This window comes from Lingula anatina, chromosome 6, assembly GCF_051362555.1.
Source record: "Lingula anatina isolate TDL-2025a chromosome 6, LinAna3.0, whole genome shotgun sequence".
NCBI classification, from domain to species: Eukaryota; Metazoa; Brachiopoda; class Lingulata; order Lingulida; family Lingulidae; genus Lingula; species Lingula anatina.
Window position 1 is genome coordinate 23639840 of NC_141772.1, and position 19176 is coordinate 23659015.

At 38.7% G+C, this 19176-nt stretch overlaps 1 protein-coding gene across 1 annotated transcript in view; it reads right to left on the reverse strand.

The window, feature by feature from the left end:
- LOC106161880 (calcium/calmodulin-dependent protein kinase type 1) overlaps nucleotides 1-18732 on the reverse strand; it is a 40926-nt gene extending 22194 nt beyond the window's left edge. The window contains exon 1 of the mRNA XM_087016070.1: nucleotides 18521-18732. Coding sequence (XP_086872196.1) covers nucleotides 18521-18603 — 83 coding nt within the window. The 5' untranslated portion in view covers nucleotides 18604-18732. The remainder of the gene's footprint in view (nucleotides 1-18520) is intronic.
- Between the last annotated feature and the right edge of the window lie 444 nt (nucleotides 18733-19176).

A 19176-nucleotide genomic window follows, 5' to 3' on the forward strand; every position in this document is an offset into this window, starting at 1 on the left:
TAATTTGCAGATCTTCCATAAATGTTCATTATTCAGTTGGTGGTTGACAATAAATAAAATCTAATACTTGAAATACGACTCTTAAAGCTCAGGCGTAAAATGCGGCAAGCAAATGGCATTTGTGCACCTCAGATTTTTATAAAGCACAGAGAAAAACAAGTGAAGGAGAGGAGAGGAAAACTGAAATTAAAATGATGCTGGACTAAATAAGCCCAGTTGCTAATAAGGCATCCCTGGGAAGATCCAGCCACTGAAGAAATCTCATTCATCATAAGCTCTTAATTTGAAAATAAATGAGACATTTCCCAGTGACCTGGAGGCTGACAGACACAAGCCTGGCCTTCATTTTATCATTAGACTGAACAGGTCTCTCAGCTAGGTGGACATGTGCGTACTGTTGGGGAGAGACAACAATGAACATTTCCATTAAGCTAAATCAATAACATGAATTTGTACTGTCGCAGCAAATTTGCTTCTATTCAATGTTTCTATAATTCATAGCCCATGCTCATGGCAGCTTAGGTATGGAGGTGTTCTTAATTGCTCTCTGGTCTGGCACCAAGTATGGGTGGTAGAATCCAGGTAGAGCAGCTGGTGGTGGCAGCAGTGGGACCTTATACCACAGTGGTGGTGGCAGCAGTGGGATCTTATACCACAGTGGTGGTGGCAGCGGTGGGACCATATACCACAGTGGTGGTGGCAGCGGTGGGACCATATACCACAGTGGTGGTGGCAGCGGTGGGACCCTATTATATCACAGTGGTGGTGGCAGCGGTGGGACCTAATACTACAGTGGTGGTGGCAGCGGTGGGACCATATACCACAGTGGTGGTGGCAGCGGTGGGACCCTATTATATCACAGTGGTGGTGGCAGCGGTGGGACCCTATTATACCACAGTGGTGGTGGCTGCGGTGGGACCTTATACCACAGTGGTGGTGGCAGCGGTGGGACCCTATTATACCACAGTGGTGGTGGCTGCGGTGGGACCTTTCCTGCATTTTTCTGATGGTGTTGGCTCTCAACAACATTGTCAACAGTGCTCACTCTGCAAACATTTTCTTTCTTTTTTTTTTTTTTCAAAGAGGAAAAGAATATAATCAACCATACTTTTTATTAACTCTCTCAACTAAACTGATGAAGACAGATGTGTCAAAAAATTTTTCAGAAGGATAATGTTGTTACTGAAGAGGGGCCGGGATATTCTGCAATGACCTTTTCAGATAATAACCGATTCTGGTTTTTGTCCTAAAACTCCATTCCACACCAAAACTTCCACAGGGCTATATTAATAAAACAGATATGAGGAAATGATCAGCATTTGTGAGAGGAAGAGTGCACCTGTTATAATCTTATTCACCATTTCCTATTTCTCGAATATGATACAACCACCACCCAGTATTATTACAATATAATGCTTCAATAAAACACTTGGCAGTTCCAGCAAAACAGAGAGTTCCATGGAAAATAATACTTCAGTTTGAGAGTACATTTCTGTCATCTTATCCAATGTCCTTTTTTTTATATTACATTATTTACCTGTTCAGGTGTGCAATAAAAGAGACAAAAATCAATACTGTCCATTGATCACTGCCAAGTTTCTGACAGTTTTATCAATTATCTTTTAAATGTTTTGATTTGAACAATTTTATCAATTGCATGTTTCTTTCATCTGTTTTTCATCAACTACTTTCACTGAAAATATTTTCATTTTTCAATAGGAGAAATAGTCATTTTCAAAAAGAAGAACACATCAAACCAGATAGTACCACAGTACCAATGGAGTACTGGTACTTAACAATGAACACACACAAGCATGTATCTGCATGTGCATGTACGTTCATGATACATCCCCACTTGCATGCATGCACACCCACTAACACATACACATTCATGCACACTTTCAAATAATCATCACTACAGCTATGAAGACCTATCCCTTAGTGTTTCAAGCGTTGTTTTGCCTTGGAAGGCAAAGCTGCCCGAGAATACCTAGTAGTTATATTCAGAGACGATGAGCAATATGATATGACACAAACACCTGCCAGTTCAGAGATCTTCTGGGACGATGAGCAATATGATATGACACAAACACCTGCCAGTTCAGAGATCTTCTGGGACGATGAGCAATATGATATGACACAAACACCTGCCAGTTCAGAGATCTTCTGGGACGATGAACAATATGATATGACACAAACACCTGCCAGTTCAGAGATCTTCTGGGACGATGAGCAATATGATATGACACAAACACCTGCCAGTTCAGAGATCTTCTGGGACGGTGAGCAATATGATATGACACAAACACCTGCCAGTTCAGAGATCTTCTGGGACGATGAGCAATATGATATGACACAAACACCTGCCAGTTCAGAGATCTTCTGGGACGGTGAGCAATATGATATGACACAAACACCTGCCAGTTCAGAGATCTTCTGGGAGAACAAATCATGTTGTCAGGAACATGAAGGAATGCTAACTGCAACCACTGACTCCGAGAGCATTAGGGTCCTGAATTGGTGTATCTCTCTCGCTTGTGCAAAGGAGCATGCGCACATATTCAAGCACACACACACACACTATAGACAAAAAGACACAGACATATACATACAATACACAAACACACGTGAAAAGCCTATTTGTATTTCTTTACTTGACAGATGGTCAAATTTAAGGGTGAAATGAACAAAAGGTTGACCTTTTTACAGAATACTCATCTACAGAAAATGGCGAGTAGGTTACGATTTCTGCTCCGTTTCCTTGTCAATCCAGCTGTCATATGTCTGTTATCAAGTGCAAAGACTCAACTTCCTGCACCGAATAGTGTCAAGTACAGTTACGCCACATTCAGAACAGTGGACTAGCTAGTCCAAGGGTCAAATATGACAACCCACTACAAAGCTTGCCGTCTAATCCGCTAATAGACACTGAATAGATTCCCCATGGAAAAGTATTCAAGTGGGTAGGCCATATTTGACACTTAGACTAGTTAGTCCCTTATTCTGAATGAGGCCTTAGACTCAATTGCAGACATGGTTATAACGGATTTCTCAGAAAACAATGCATGCGGTGTGCAGAGGTTAGCTGTCAAAGTTTCCAAGAAGGTAATTTGCCAACTCGATTGAACTCTTGTTGTTCTTGTTATTGGGTGTATTCCGTAGGTCAAACCCTACCACATGGGGTTACATTGGGACAAATTTCTATCTAATCTAGCTTTATTTCCACGACAAGAGAACTAACCCGAGTATTTTTTTCACTTTCTGTAAAAATTGAAAGGAACTGCACAAGACCTGCTAATTTCCCATCAATTTCTGAGAAATTCAACGCAAATTAGACGTGCACCTAACGTGTCGCCAGACCTCCCAGCAGGCTTGGCTTCTTCCTGTTTTTGTCGAAGTTAATCAAGAAACCATCTGCTTTCATTTCCCTTCTTCACATTTCAACTGATTAACCACATACCATCTTATACAAGACTAACAAGATACTCCACTAGTTTCAGTTCAGCCGACCCAAGAACTTCTTTCTCATTTATCATTGCATGCACTGCCCGCTCATACACTAATTTATCTGTCAATATTTTTTGGTTTTCCTTCATCTAAAATTCTACCACAGGTATTAGATTTAACTAATAAAGGAAAAAAACAATTACAGACCAAGCAAATAACCTCCATTTTTTCTGTAAACAATTGGCATCATTGCATAAAGATGCAATTTGATATGATATCAATATCCTGTTGTCTTCAGGTCTGCATATCAAAACACAATTTTTCCTTCTACTCAATATCCAATTTTTCCAGTAATCCAATGGAAAAAATGGCCCAAGCAATCAATTATATTGTGCTTCTATGCTTAAGTAAAGCCACCTTTGCTATTGGGCAAAATAATAATAATAATAATAATAATAATAATAATAATAATAAATAGGTTGCATAATCTCCCAAAAACATTTTCATCTAAAACGCGGGTGAGGCATTCCTGTTTGAAGACTGAATGTGAAGAAGCAGTGGTATGTTAATCACTTTGTGGATTTGTTGACAGATCAATTAACCCTGACAGAACTGGGTTACCTTTCTACTGGATTCAAGAGAACCCCACACCTATACCATTGTACCTAAAGCTGGAGCATTTTTCTTCTAAGCTGATATTTAAGTGACTTTTCTTTTTAAAAATTTCAACATCTTTATCTATATTTATTTATTTATTTATTTATTTATTTATTATTATTATTATTATTATTATCAATAGACCATTTGATGTTCATGTTCTGTCACCAATGAAACAAATTTCAGCTATCTTCCTTCAACAAAACTAAAAAAACTGTCAATAAATAACATTTTAGTACAGCTTCACTAATATAAATCACAAATCTGATTAATCCTTCGCAAACCCTCTTTGTTTTCCATCTCATATTTATATATTCCCAGCTTTCAAATTCAAAAGATTTCCATTAGGGTCCAATTCCAACCTCCAGCTCCCAGAGAGGTAGACCCCCCATGGGGAAAAGAGAGAGTGCCAATCAGATACTGCGGTAGTAATAAGTAGTTTTCTGCTCTAGTGACTTTCTGGGCTTATCCGCCCAGCAAGCATACTCTAGGAACATTCATCAGCAGTAGTATAGGGCCACCTTTCCATCTCCAGCTCGAGAGTTGAAGTGGAGAAAATATGTAATTCTGTGACGCACCTTGGGGGGGGGGGGGGGGGGGGGGACATGGGACCTGATCACAATAAACAAACCATGCTAATTAGTATTGGACATCATGTGAAACAGGAAGCAGATCAGTATTTCACTCCATTATGTCTTTGTTTAATACTGCTGTACAAGGTACAAAAAAATTTTGTTTTTGACAGTTTTAGTAAAAAGAAATGTGTTGTCTACAAAACATACTAGCTGTGTCTTTTAGCCAGTGACCCAATTATGAACGAGTTACAGTAAATTCCTGTTGTTTTTGTTACTTCCAAACCGCGTAAAAATTTTCCCAGAAAGAAATGTGGTGTCTACAGCAAACAATTTTATGCCCTTGTCTCTGGTACCCAACAAAATCTGGTATTCGCTGCAACGACACTGCAAGTCCTTGATGGCCTTGACCCCAATGACGGTTATACTAGCGAGCTGGAGAAGAGTCATAAGATGTAAGACGAGATGGAACGATGGAATAATATCACATAATTATATACACAAACAAATCCTACAGGAAGCATTGTTACCTGCTTACATAAGCCAACACAGACATGCTGAAAACTTGTAAAAACAGCCAGCCATTCAAACTAGCAAACAGTTGCGAAAAAAAATCTGCGAAAAAAAAGGACTCTTTGCCTAAACCACGTCACAACTGTAGTCTTTACTAATGCCACATTGTCCCAGAGAACTCCCAACAAATTGACTAAAATAAGTATAATCCTCACCACTCACAGAATTGTATTCTGAAGCTCCATGGGAATATGAAAAACATCCATCTCGATATTGATTGCCTAATTACAGTTATTTTGAGTGTAACATGGCACAACATTGCCAGCAGGGAAAGAACCTGTTTAACCACGGAGCTGACTGACCTTAAAAATATCAATTCAATGTAGTGTTGTCAATGCGCATTATTACACAAAGATAGGACAAACATTATGGAGGCTCCACCTTAATCTCCTTTATTGTATGTTTTTCTTCAGGTGTGTGTGGGGGCATGCATATATATGTGAAGTGCGTGCGTGTATGTGTGTGTGTGCGCGCACGTGCGTGTGTGTGTGTGTGTGTGTGTGTGAGAGAGAGAGAGAGTGTGAACATGAAAGGGGAGAGACAGAGGGGGTGGGAGAGAGAGAGACTGCCCTTCTTCCAAAATGAGCAACCTAAGCTTGAACACTTCTTTCAGTTGCTTCACTTTATTAGCAATAAATGATTACCAGGGGACAGTGTTACATGGTGCAATCTCAAGAGAAGAAATTCAATTCCAATTCTATGCAAATGACATTGTTTAACAATTTACACCTCTAAACCGACATACCATTTACATGTAGAAAGTGGAAACAAATGTATCGAATTACTGCCCAATTATACACTGGCTATACTGGTGGAGACGCCCACCAACCTATTTACGTTATCAGATCAGAAACTTCTGCAATCTCTCTGAAACATTCATGGAAGACCTCTTAGCTACAACATATAGGATCTTGTAAAGTACATCATTTCTTACTTCTGATCACATTGACCCTTTCTTTTTATTCTTATTTTCTTTAAGTTTAATCAAAAAAGCAATCTGAAAATCTTTTCTTAGTTTAGAAATTGACTATTTAAATTATTGGTCAATTGCATATGGATCTTGTAATAATGAAAATAATTTTAAATATATTTCATATTTCAATCAAAATCATCTCCTTCCATGACCTCCAAGAAAAAAAAACTTGGTTAACAAAAAAGAAACAACCAACAAATTCCCAATCATTGGTCTGCCATGTCTCATCACCACGCTGTTTTATTTCCACTGTGACTTCCATCTCAGTTCACTGAGTACTAAGCATGGCCAGTAATAAGAACTACAGAGATCTTTATTCCCACCAGACAGTGGCTATTGAGATGATTTCATGCTTTTAGTTGATTAAGATGAACTGGTAGACTGATCATGCTTGCCAATTTTTGAGGCAGAAACATTAAAAAGTTACTCGTCACATGACATACTTCATGAATGGACCGACAGCTGACAGCCTCCATTTGGAGCCATCTTGGATGATTTTCATTTCTCTCTCTCCTGTTCACCATAGTTGAGACAGGGGTGGAATGAGGCAGTCTTCTGGGTCTTCGGGAAAATGGTCATATTTTCAAGTTTACATTGACAGGCATATAATTTTTTTCTGCAGGAATACGGTCAAAAATGGAGAACAGATGATGAAAATATAATTTGGAAGACTGTCAGAAAATATCTCTGGATCCGCCCCTGTGAAGGTCAACTTGTCAATGCAGCATACTAGTATGAAGATAGTCACCTTGATAACATAGCTCTACTGTCATCTGTATGGTCAAGACAGTAGAGCCATTATCATACGAAAGATAAATATCTGCATTACAAACAGGCTCCTTGTCAACAAGCCAGTGGGCAGTTAACTACAGGAGAGGTCACATGAGAAGTATAAATGATTATTGTCTTTTTTCCATGTTGTACCTTGATATCATTTGGTCATACATGCACTAGTTCATGTCAACCGCGACTGCTGTCCAGATTCCGTGGCTCGGCAGTGACTGGTGGAATATTTTCTAGTGACAGAAAAATGAGAAATATCGAACTGCCTGTTGCCACTTAATCATTGATCTGACCAAAATGTCTGATTTGCCAGGAGCAAAAGATATGTTTCTATGACCCCAACGTCTTTATCTTCTCTTTTGTCTTTTTTATTTTATCAAATTAAGTGTACATAGTGTTATGCCTATCTGATCCTGGGAAGTTATTATCTATAATACTGCTCTAGGCATACAGGCTCTTGCATATTTCTTTCCAATCCATCAATCTTTAATAGTACAATACCGGGAGCTGCAGCATACAGTCTTCACACTGACAGAGTTCCGTGCTCAGAATGAAAACTGGCTTTGTTGAAAATTTTCAACTTGTGAGATTGAATTAAGCTGAAACTTGAAACATACAGAAGTTTAAGATGCATTTGAAGTCAATTTTTGTCATTAAAGGCAACCAAATGTTAAGATATAGTGCCAAATAGAACAACTTAGAGAAATACCAAAGTACATCATTTCATATTACCGTAAAGTAATATTTGAAAGGATTTTTCTGCTTACAAAATTCTGTGCTTTTAATAAATAGAGCAGAGCAGATAAGTAGGTCAAATTTACAAAGAAAATTTTGAAGAAGGCGCAGTTTACAGCTCTTTTATGACTTATCCACTGATTTATTCCATTCCACCCTTGACTTGTCCAGTGGTATAAGACTGCATTCCCACAGATTTAGATCGGTCCATCTGGATCGACCTAACTCCCTGGGGGTTCACGCTAAATTGCTATCAGCCGAGCACGCACGGAAGTTAATTACCCCCTTACAGCTTGTAGTAGGAGGGACAGACATTGAAGCCGGCTAAGCTGACAGTAATCTAGTAAGACTCCCCATGGGGATAGATCAATCTAAAATCTGTGGGAACACAATCTAAGAAACTAGTAGTGGGTCATATGCGTTACTGGGAATCCACCCTCCAGAGGTTCAAATGTTTCTTTGACTTCTGTATCCAAATGAAAAGATAAAAAGAACCTTCCACTCGACATCACTCACAGCATGTGGAAGAGTAGCCTCCTCCATTAGCCAGCGGTCTCTTTATAACAGCAACAAGAGTAGTCATGTGCAAAATATTTAATCTTGTTTACAATAAAAAAAAACTTCTAGGTGTAATCATGCTTTCACATTCAAGTAAAGTTGATGCTCTATAGTGGTATCATGTAAAAGGATTTCTCAACAGGTAAGCTTTCCTTCAGCGTGTTCCTTTAATGTGTGCGGAGGTGGATTTAATGACACTGACAGGTAACAAGTTCACCAGTTAATGGACTGAATTTCTGTAAGACAGGTGCTCATGGGACCAGGAAACGCAATACTCTTTGTCCTTTCCGACACAAATTTTCCACTATCTCCAACGGTGCAAAAATAATTCCATTATGAACAGGTACAACATACTGTAAGTCTGTAAAGGTATCTACAAGAGACTTACTGATATCATCAACACAAGACGAACCTTTAAAAACATATTTCCCCATAAATCACTGGATATCATGCACAACACCAGAACACCATTAAGCTAAATAAAACTGACTACACATTAACAACAAGCTCAAAAATCTATAAGCTGACATCTTGGTTAAGCCTGCTATGTGCAGCCAAGCGAGATGGCAGGTTTCCAGCTATCTAGGTTTTCTCTCTGACTTGTTTCTTTTTTAGCTCTGCCTGATGGCAGTAATAGCCAATCAATAGTTGTGACCATGAACAGGTTACTTGGGCTACATGGAGTTGATGTGCGAGAGTTGAAACACCCAAGTTTACCTGGCTCTTTTACCTGTGTACAGGTGTTACATTATTACATACCTGTACCTCACAACTCACTGCAAGTTATACCTGTGGGCAACTTATTGTTTGGCTTTTTATGAGGTAATGCGAGGGCAAATATATAGGCACGCATACATGCGACACAAAGCCTCGAATGCATATCTTTACATGTGCACGTACACACACACACACACACACACACTGCTATTTCTCACTTTGATTAAATCTGAGGATTCAAATCGCTGAGGAATCCTTCAATACTTCATATTTTTCATAACTGCCAGTGCAAATGTCCACCTGTTTTTACAAAGTTCTCGGCTCGCCTACGGAGGTCCGTATGGCAGATTTTGTTCCTGTGTCTCTAAAGAATCCCGTCATTTTTTATTATCGCCATGAACCGCATGGGTCGTATTATTAACACAAATGGATATGTGTTAAGGCAGGTGCTGATCAAGTTGCCATTGTGAACCCCACGTTACACCCACTATTTCAGGGAAGTGTCAGGGAATCTGTAGAAAAACATGCTTTTCTACAGGAGTCTCTGTAAATGAGTCAAGTCAGGCCATTCTGCAACAAAATCAGCGCAGATGTAAAAGATCCTGGTTCCATTTACATCATCATTGCAACTAAATGTGCTTTGAGCAGGTCTGTGCGTAGGACAGTTTAATAAACATGAGTGAAAGGGAAAAGGAAGATATTAGGAGAGAAATTAAACATCAGCCATAAGAGAGAAATAATGTGAAAGACATTTACAATTACATTACAAACTAAATTACTCAAATTAAAAGGTGCCCCTAATCTTTTTTTTTAATAACATGTATTCATTTGCATAAATCAAAATAAGTGCTAGAGCAAAGTATGTTACAAGGATGTATTTTAAGAACTTTCACACCTTGTAGAAAATGACGCTATGACGTCAAGGCCAACGGCTGTTGCAGGATGCTAACAGGCAGGCTTTGATATAAATATACCACAATGACATTGTCAATCATTATGTTCTAATAATAAAATAAGTGTTGACATCCAAACCCCATCATATCTACAGTCAAAAACTGTACTAGCATCTCACTGGGTACCACTTAGGTATAGGTGAAAGTTGTAAAACCGGGAAAAAAACCTGAAAAACATACCTTGCAATTTTTTATCATATTACTAGTACATGTTTTCAGGATTATGTCTGATTTCAGGACTTAGTCTTCATTTTGATCCCTTTTTACATATGGTCATTTACTGTCATTTATACCATATGAAAAAGGGATCAAAATAAAGACAAAGTCCTGGAATCAGGCACAATCCTGAACACTTTCCACCATGCTTAGGGCACTTAACATGCCTGAATATAATGTTGATACACAAAGTCATACCTAAATCTACCATCACAATGAATTGACTTCCTTAATTCTCCCTTTAACCCAAACAATGGCATTCCCTCCACCACACCCACATATATTGTACAATCTAAGACCTCATTTCCACAGACTGCATCATGGATCGAACCAACTCCGCGGGGACTCGCGCTGACTGCAAACAGTTTTACTGAATGACACAGAAAAGCTGGGTGATTATTTGAGTACGCTGGAAACAAGAGGAGGCTGAGAGCTGATTGCACTTGGCGAGAGTCCATGCGGAGTTGGGTCGATCCATGTGGAATGATGATGTCTATGGGAATGGAGTCTAAGTTTTATATCATCTTTGACATGATATCTTCCACTCAAGGCCCTCAGACATGGCCAAGATGTATCAGGTTCAGCAGTAGCTGATAAGCATTTGATACACTCGTTATCTTGAGGCTGGGTTTATGAAATAAATCAGGGAGTTTGCCCTGGCATTTTCTACGCTGAATAAGAACACAGTGGATTAGCAAAGATGGATTTCTTCTAAGCTACACCACTAAGGGACCATTCCCAGACCTTATCATACTAATTGTGGATTGATTTATCTCCAAGGGGACTCTCGCTAAATTGCAATCAACTTAAGCAGCTTAGATGTCTTTCACGCCTTCTGAAGCTGCTAGGGGGTATTTATCATTTAGCAGCTTCAGTAGGTGTGCCAGACACCTAAGCTGTTAAGCTAGAGCAACTTAGAGAGAACCCCTTGGAGATGGATCGATCCTGTTAGATCGATCTAGGTATAGGAACCCAGTCTCAGATTGTCCTATGAAACAGATATGCTTCTTTTTTATGAACATGTACTAGTAAGAATTTCTTTCCTTGCTGTCACGTCCCTGGCAGTAACAGCAGCATGGGAGGCATCATTTGCCTCAATAAGTATGATTACACACGATGTGTGCTTAAACTACTATCAAAAGGTTACACGGGATTTCTGTGCGTTTTCACAATCGCCTTGACTCACTCCAGTATGAATCAACTCTCTCTAATCAATGATATTAATTCAACCAGGCTGATGTAATGCAATTCTTTTTTTTTTTTTTTTTTCTTTTTTTCTGGGGCCCTTGTTAATGAGTTGAGTGGTAAACGTGATAGGGCTTAACTGTGTCTGCTTTTTCAGAGAAAGAATAAAGGTCGTATCAGCGTAAGACCAGTAAATGGAAAGTGTATAGTTTTAAGATAAGCAGGTAGTGTAAGGTGGGGCCTACAGGTGAATACTGTTTACAGGGAGATGCTATGGATACAGTTAGGTGTACTAGTATACAGGTGGGGGGAGCAGTTACCTACCAGGAGAATTTCCTTCAAGACATGGGGAGGGGGGGGGGATCTGTACACATAACATTTTTAGCGCAACAGTTTGTCCAAACTTTTGGCCTCAAATATTGGTCTAAACTTTTAGACCCATAAATTTGGTCCAAACATACAGACTCAAAATTTGGTCCAAACTTTTAGACTCAAAATTTGGTATACTTCAGTTCAATATAATTCAGCAGTTAATATTAGTCTAAAGCAGCCACACCTCTTCTGTTATCAAATAGGCAGAGTTTTTCACTCCAAATGGACCCCTGTCCATTTATCTTGTGTCATGGTTGAAGTTTAGACCAGTTTCCATGGAAACAGCTCTTCTGTGAATTAGCCTGACCTTCTTATCCTCTTCCCTCGCCTGTCATTTTTATCTACCTTTTCTCACCTGTGCTTTGTTTATCTACCTGTTTTCACCTAGACTTTGTTTATCTTTTCTTAATGTATCTTCACACTTTGCATGTCCCAATACACTTCCATATCACGGCAGCATTGAGTATTTATTTTCAACATTATTTTCACAAAGTTTCTGTCTTAAGATATTGGATGGTTTGGTTTGTTTTGCTTGGCAATCTTGGAGCTAATTTTCTGCTGACCATAACATGTCATCTGTGCAATATATGTTAAAATATTAATCTTAATTACACATGCTGGGCTCTTGCATACCTCATTAGTTTTCTTTTTTTTTCCATATGTATCCCAGGACTCTAATTATGACCATCGCAATAAACTGAGTGTGATATGTGTGAATACTGAGTTAAAGACAAGTGTACAATCATGTCACTGTAAACAGACACTTGAATCCCACCACAAGCATGCAGGATTTAGAAAATCATGACAAGAGAAACGACTGCATGTTTTTTTTTTTTTTTCCTTCACGGTTATCAAACGCTGACAAAGCCCCTGGTTTGTGTGGTTTGTGTGGAGTTATTCTTCTCTACAATTACCTCCCGTCTCTTAACTGCTGTGAATCATAGGCTCAAATATCATTTCAATCTCTCCCCCCCACATGTCACGAAACTGTGCTTTTTCTTCTGATCTATACTGTATCAAGTTACTGCTGGGGGTGGGATCAAATGGATGAGTTAGGGGTGGGAGGATTTCAAGGAGGGGGGGAGTGTACCCCCCCAAACTGCAATGGCAATTCAAGAAGATGGCCTTGTAAGTAGCATTCCCATTTATCCTTCAAAAAATGCAGATGCTTTAACCCTTGCGTCAAGTACTATAACTAAAGCCACTTAAAGAAGCAAGTTGACTGTAAAAAAAGTATTTGGCTCTGAAAGGAACTGAATAAAGTGTCCTCTTTCAGTATGGAGTACAACCAGTTTACCTGAGCAGCAAGGTGTTTCCTAGCAGCAGGGGGGAGGGGGGAGATGGGCCAGAAAATACAAATGTCACTGTTAAGTGGCAGGCTCAGAGCTCAGTGTAGATAATGCCTTTATACCGACCTATTGTGACTGTTGTCAATTTATTCACTAGTCTGGGTGAAAAAAGGCAGGCAGTTTTCAATCAGGTAAATTTTCTCAAATGAAAGGAGAGCTACATCAAACCATATTGCTTTTTATGTCTTTACTTTTCTACTTTAATAAGATAGGAAATGAAAGCAGGTATTTCCTTCCAACATCATCTAGTCAGACAGGTAGGAGAAATGGCTCACCTGACCCGAGAATCCAAAATTTCCCGGATTTCAGCAATGATACGCATCACCTAAAGAATTTATTTCAGCTTACATAATGAATTCCTCACTGGTGAGGAGAAGACGGAGAAGCTGAGTCTACGCCATTCCCTTTTTTTTTTAATTACATAACTTTGAAAAACCATAAAAAGAAGCAATAAGTTAAAATGTCAAAAATTCTCAACAAATTTAGCAAAGTTCTGAAGTTTTCAGTGTACTTAGGCATTTTAAATGTCACTTCTTTCTTCTTTTCCAATATGATTTAAGTGAACACAGATAGTTATCTTAGTCCCACTACCCCAGTGTACAGAAAAAATCCTCCCAAGACTCCTGTGAGTTGATTACAACCAAATTGAAAACCGAGAGAGAGGTGGGCGTAGGATTACAGCAGCAACAGCCTCCAATGTCTATTGGGGAATACCTGCCTTATCAGGAAAAGCCTGCAACTGAGACAAAAAATGTCAGTAATATTGGGCTCAAACTCTAAGCAGATGCTTGAAAATAGTTTTTTTAAAGAAGAACAGTTACCTCATGCAGGCCAAGGTTTCGGTAGCTCTGGTAGTAGCTTCAAAACTGATCCAACACCTGCATCTAGTCTGCCATGGCAGCGAGGAGCTTTTTTCATCCCCCCCCTCCCCCCTATCAACCTTTTATCCCGATTTTGTTGAAATACATGGAGAGATAATGGCAAACATAGCTGAATGTTACCGAGCCTCAACCTGATCAAAATATTGATCAATATTCATCAGTTTGTTAAGCACAGGCTTGGATGTAATTCCATTTCTCATAAGTTCGGCCACCACTACGTGGGCACAATATGCATGGCGCATTTAGTTCCAGACTGAGACAAGCAAACAGCTTTATTATCTTTTCTTTGTCCCCGACTGTATGCAACACATGATGTACTGTAAAAACTTGAAAATTTAGTTGGTCTTGAAAATTTTATCAGAAGACAATGCTCCAATGGCATAATTGTTTTCACTATGAAAATGCATTTTAAAATTTTAATTGTTTTTTAAGTGAAGAAATTTTCAAGTTTTTACCCTACTGTGGTCTATATGAAATGACAGCAGTTTTCAAGCTAGTTGAAGATGGGAAACTGCACTTAATCAATTTCTTATTAGACTTGTGGAAATAATGACATCATAATGACAGCAATTAACCTGACCTACATTAAACACTTCTAGATTCATAGTGCTGTCATTCTTGTCATGCTTTCTTTAGACCAGGTGTATCTCTATCATGAGCCAAGTAATTGCTTACAGAAAGATTTCTTTCATGTTAACTGTACAGTAGACAGCCATAAAAAGAATAAGAGTATGACAACACAATCCAAGGACATGTCATAGCACATCAATTTCTAGACATTAGTCTATTCTGGACATGGTATAACTTGTATCAGCTGTCCTACAATGGTCAGCTCCCTCCTAGTGTTAACATATATAAACAGAGCACTGTATTTTCCGTATTATAAACAAAACCTCCAGGTTTGAGATAAGACAATGTCAAGATGGCCTTGAGCAATGGGACATGACAGTGTACCCCTTATCATGTCAAACTATGACATGTTGATGACACCCCACAGAAAATGATAAGTCTAGCTGGATAAAAGGCATGGAGGCTGCGCCAAAAACTGCCCTTTTTCACTGAATGACTTCAGATCAACTTTAGAATAAAAAATTATAGCCACTGTCAACACTTATTACATGTATGACACAGAAGGTCACAGTCACAGGGTTTTACATGTACCACACACAGTAGCTGCAGTCTCTGATGGGAATCGCAATATGTTTAGCTGTACACAATGATTAAGCAAACTCCATAATCACACACACACCAGCAGTCCTTACTTCACTGACCAATATACAATGACTCAAGAGGTTTACATCACATAGGCTTTTCACAGCACTGTCAACTGTTTTACCAACTAAGTGCTTTTCAGCACCCAGTTTTTACCTCTGTATGTTAAGCTGTATCACTGTTTAAGGTCCCATTCATTACCAGTTGATCCAAGAACTAACAAATCCATGGATCAAATACGGCCAACCCACTCGAAACTTGTCGCATGGTCCCCTAACAGAAACTGAATAGATTCCAAGTAAAGTTTACGCAGCAAGCCTTTAAGTGGATTGGCCATATCTGATCCAAAGATCTGTTATTCCGCGGATCAAACTTGGTTGTGAATGTGACTTAAGTCATCCCTGATGCCCAGTGTCAGCGTAAGCAGACAGACTAATTGTATTGGTGGTCACAAATGTAAAATTCAGCAGTCACTGCATCAACAAGTCCATAGTGAAAACCACACACTGGCAACAATGGCCGGGGCCCAATCAATGAAAACCTCAACTGGAAGGTCAAAACACGCCTCGAATGATTTTCATTCCAGTCACTTTAACATGGCTTATCAGGTGGATTTTTTTTTTTTTTTTTTTTTTTTTTTGCTGTGGGATCTTTTTTATCCCCAGAGCTAACAGGGATGTAGTGCTTCATGTTAAGAAAACATTTTAACAATGGCTAAATTAGACTGAATTCGCTGAAGAAACATTTCCTTTTTCTCCTCTTTTAGTTATCTACTTATTTCTTAATTTATCGATATATCTATCATAATTTGTTTATTTATTAAGGAATTTTTGTATTATGAATAAAGTTTATTTGTTATAAAACCATCATTATGTCTCATTACTTAACACTTGGCATTATATTTATATACAATGATAAAACATAAGTATCTAAAGCAAATAAATTCCGTAGACCTGTCTGCGCCGATATTTCAGACCAAGCTGCCCAACATATCTCAGCCCCAAGATATCTAATTTGAAATCATTAATTCAAATACGCCAGGCCCAGTGGGGAGAAGTAATATCAATACCCAGCTGTTTGCTGGCGTAATGCACTCACTGATGGCAAAGTGCACTGACACCATCCTAATCCAATCATAGACCATACTAGAGTTAACTGGTCAAGTGTCCCCACAGAATGGGCAGATGGGGTGGTCAATTTGTGTCTTATGGCCATGGGGCAATTTTCTTTGTTAAAACCCACTAATAATTTGTAGTTGATATGTTATGTGATAATACAGAAACCAGGTAAAATGAATTATTTTCTGGCATATCTTTGTTTCAGCCAAATGGCTAATTTTTTAACTCTATCAATATTGACCTGGCAGATAATCAATTGAACACATAAGACCTGTATTTTCTTTACATATGGTTGATGATCTTGAGCATTTGTTCGCCATGTAACACCCTAGTGAGTGTAAACCCAGCACCTGATGACTGGAGTTCTATGTTAACTACTGTGGCAAAGGCAAGTTTAGACAGGGAGAAGCAGTTCTACTAATCCTGCCTCCACTCTGATTGCATACAAACTTGTGATATTGTGCCTGAATCTTTTTTTCTGTTTTTTAGATTTCTGTATTCCTTTAAAGGGCACATCTACAGTGTGTCAAAAATGTTTTCCAACTCAAACCGAACTTATAAGTACATTTATATAATCAAGCTGCCTCGTTTGCTTTGTTTTACATACAGTATATCTGTGAAAAAATAACCTAGCAATGTAATATCCATTCACAATCAACTGTATTGTTTTGTTTCCTCACAAACAACAATTACGATCCAGGTTCTCACCAACACCAAATTTTGCCACATGTAACCCCTCCTTGCCTCTCTGGCAACCCTCCACCACATATCATCAATATGTTATCTGTATAGATTCCTGGCACTCTTATTTTAGCAACATTTGCCATCAATACACACATATTCTAAGATAGCCAGTGACATGCCAGACAGACGCCGCAAAGTTTACAGCCGGGACATTCTTGTCTTTCTCAAATCTCGAAAAAATCACGGACAATCATTTGACAATTTATGTCTTAGCTTAGATACAGGTGCATTGTTTTCTTTTTTAATTTTCTCTTTCCTAGGAGGTGGGGGGGGGGCAGATTAACATTATTCTATATGTCTAACAATAACTGCTGTGTATTCATGTAGAATGTAAAATCAATTATACATATATGTATTAATGCATACCTGCATTTCATCTAATTATGCAAATGTCTCGACGCAATTAATCTACGACATCAATTCTCTTAGCCTGTAGCTGTTTATATCCTGTTACACATCTTTTGTTAATGGTCATTTTAATATTATTTTCCCAACATGAAAGATGCCTGTCACAAATGGGTTTTCTGGTTCTTTTTACACAGAACCTGTGTCTGTCTGCCATCATTTTCCATATTTCTTGCTGGGCACTCCATATGTATATGTAATACAATGGTATACCACAGATCCTGATTTGAAAAATAACAGAATCAGAGCAGAAGTGTGTGTTGATAAGCCGATAAGAAATATGAGCTTGATCGTTTCCTTGAAAGCACGAAACTTATTTTTTGCCTTGCTGCAAATAATTACAACTGCTAAAGTTAAGTAATGAGCACATGATATAATAAAGGGTAGGTACTGATCTTGTATATCACAGGACAATATTGGCATAGTACGATTACATATAATTTCTACCTTGCATTACAACCTCAGCTTATATGCATGGCGACCGAAAACCATATAATTTCACTGATGCATTGTTAGGGAGTTGGGAATCTATCCACAAACACACAGTCTAATCATAACCAAACATCAAACCATATATCTTACACGAATGACAACTGCCCCCCCAAATTACACCAATGGCAATGGCAGATGTTGATAAAAAGAGGGAAAGGATTTGCCTACTTCTACTACTAGTATATACCTATTACTTGGTGTGTGCAATACATGACGAATGCAAACAGCACTAATGTTGTTTTTAAGTCGCTGGTTAGAAGTAAGTGAGTTAATGACAAATGTGTCTCGTTTTTAGCCTGAAGTCCATTGATATTGTATTAAGTAACATACATATTACATTTCTATATTATTTACCACACAGTTCATTTCACATCATAACATCCACGAGTAACTCCTCAAAAAGAGACAGTAGTGCAACATTCCACCTCTGCTTCACAGACAGACCTAGCAGATAATTAGTTTCGTGTGGAACTGCGTGACATGTACGAAGACAACAAATGGTCATTTTCGGCCTGCGACTGTGTCACTGACAGACGGCTTGCAAAATTTTTCTCTCCTCATTTTGGGTTTTTACTTACGTTCCCAGCACTTCATCCTCCTTCAGCTCGTACTTAGCTCCTATACACTTGTGCTTTTCACTCTTTTTCCCAAAGAGTGGCATGGTCGATTAGTAAGTCCTAAAACAGCAGTTTAAATCACATAAAATCCAGCTATTTTCTTTCCGCATGCATATGGCTATTACACGACGAGAAATGTGTTCTCTCTTCTGTTCGTGGGTCACGGCGTGACGTCACCAAAATGGTGGAGTGACCTCATTCGCGCCGTCTGTGTACGGTTGCCATAGAGATCCACAGGTGCGCTTTGCATTGCATAAATGTGTTGATGTCCCGTTTTTCTCCCAGTTGCGTAATGTGATCTAACAGGCAATGAACCATAAATTGGTTTTACTGCTCTTATTGTGTGTGTTATTGATGGGCTAAAATTGTGCACTCAGCTGTTCAATATTGCGACAATGCGCCGTTCTCGCATCACAACAAACAGAATGAGGGAGAAAGAAAAGAGGTGATGTTGACGGTCGGAAAGTTGACACTTTGTTTTGTTGTTAATACCGATACATATGTAAACTTCATTTTCGCCAAGTGACTTATGACAGAGAAAATTAATAAGACAAGACTGGTTTACATGTAGGCCCATTCCTTTAGGCTGCCCTTCAGCGGTCCTTTCTGAGGCTTTT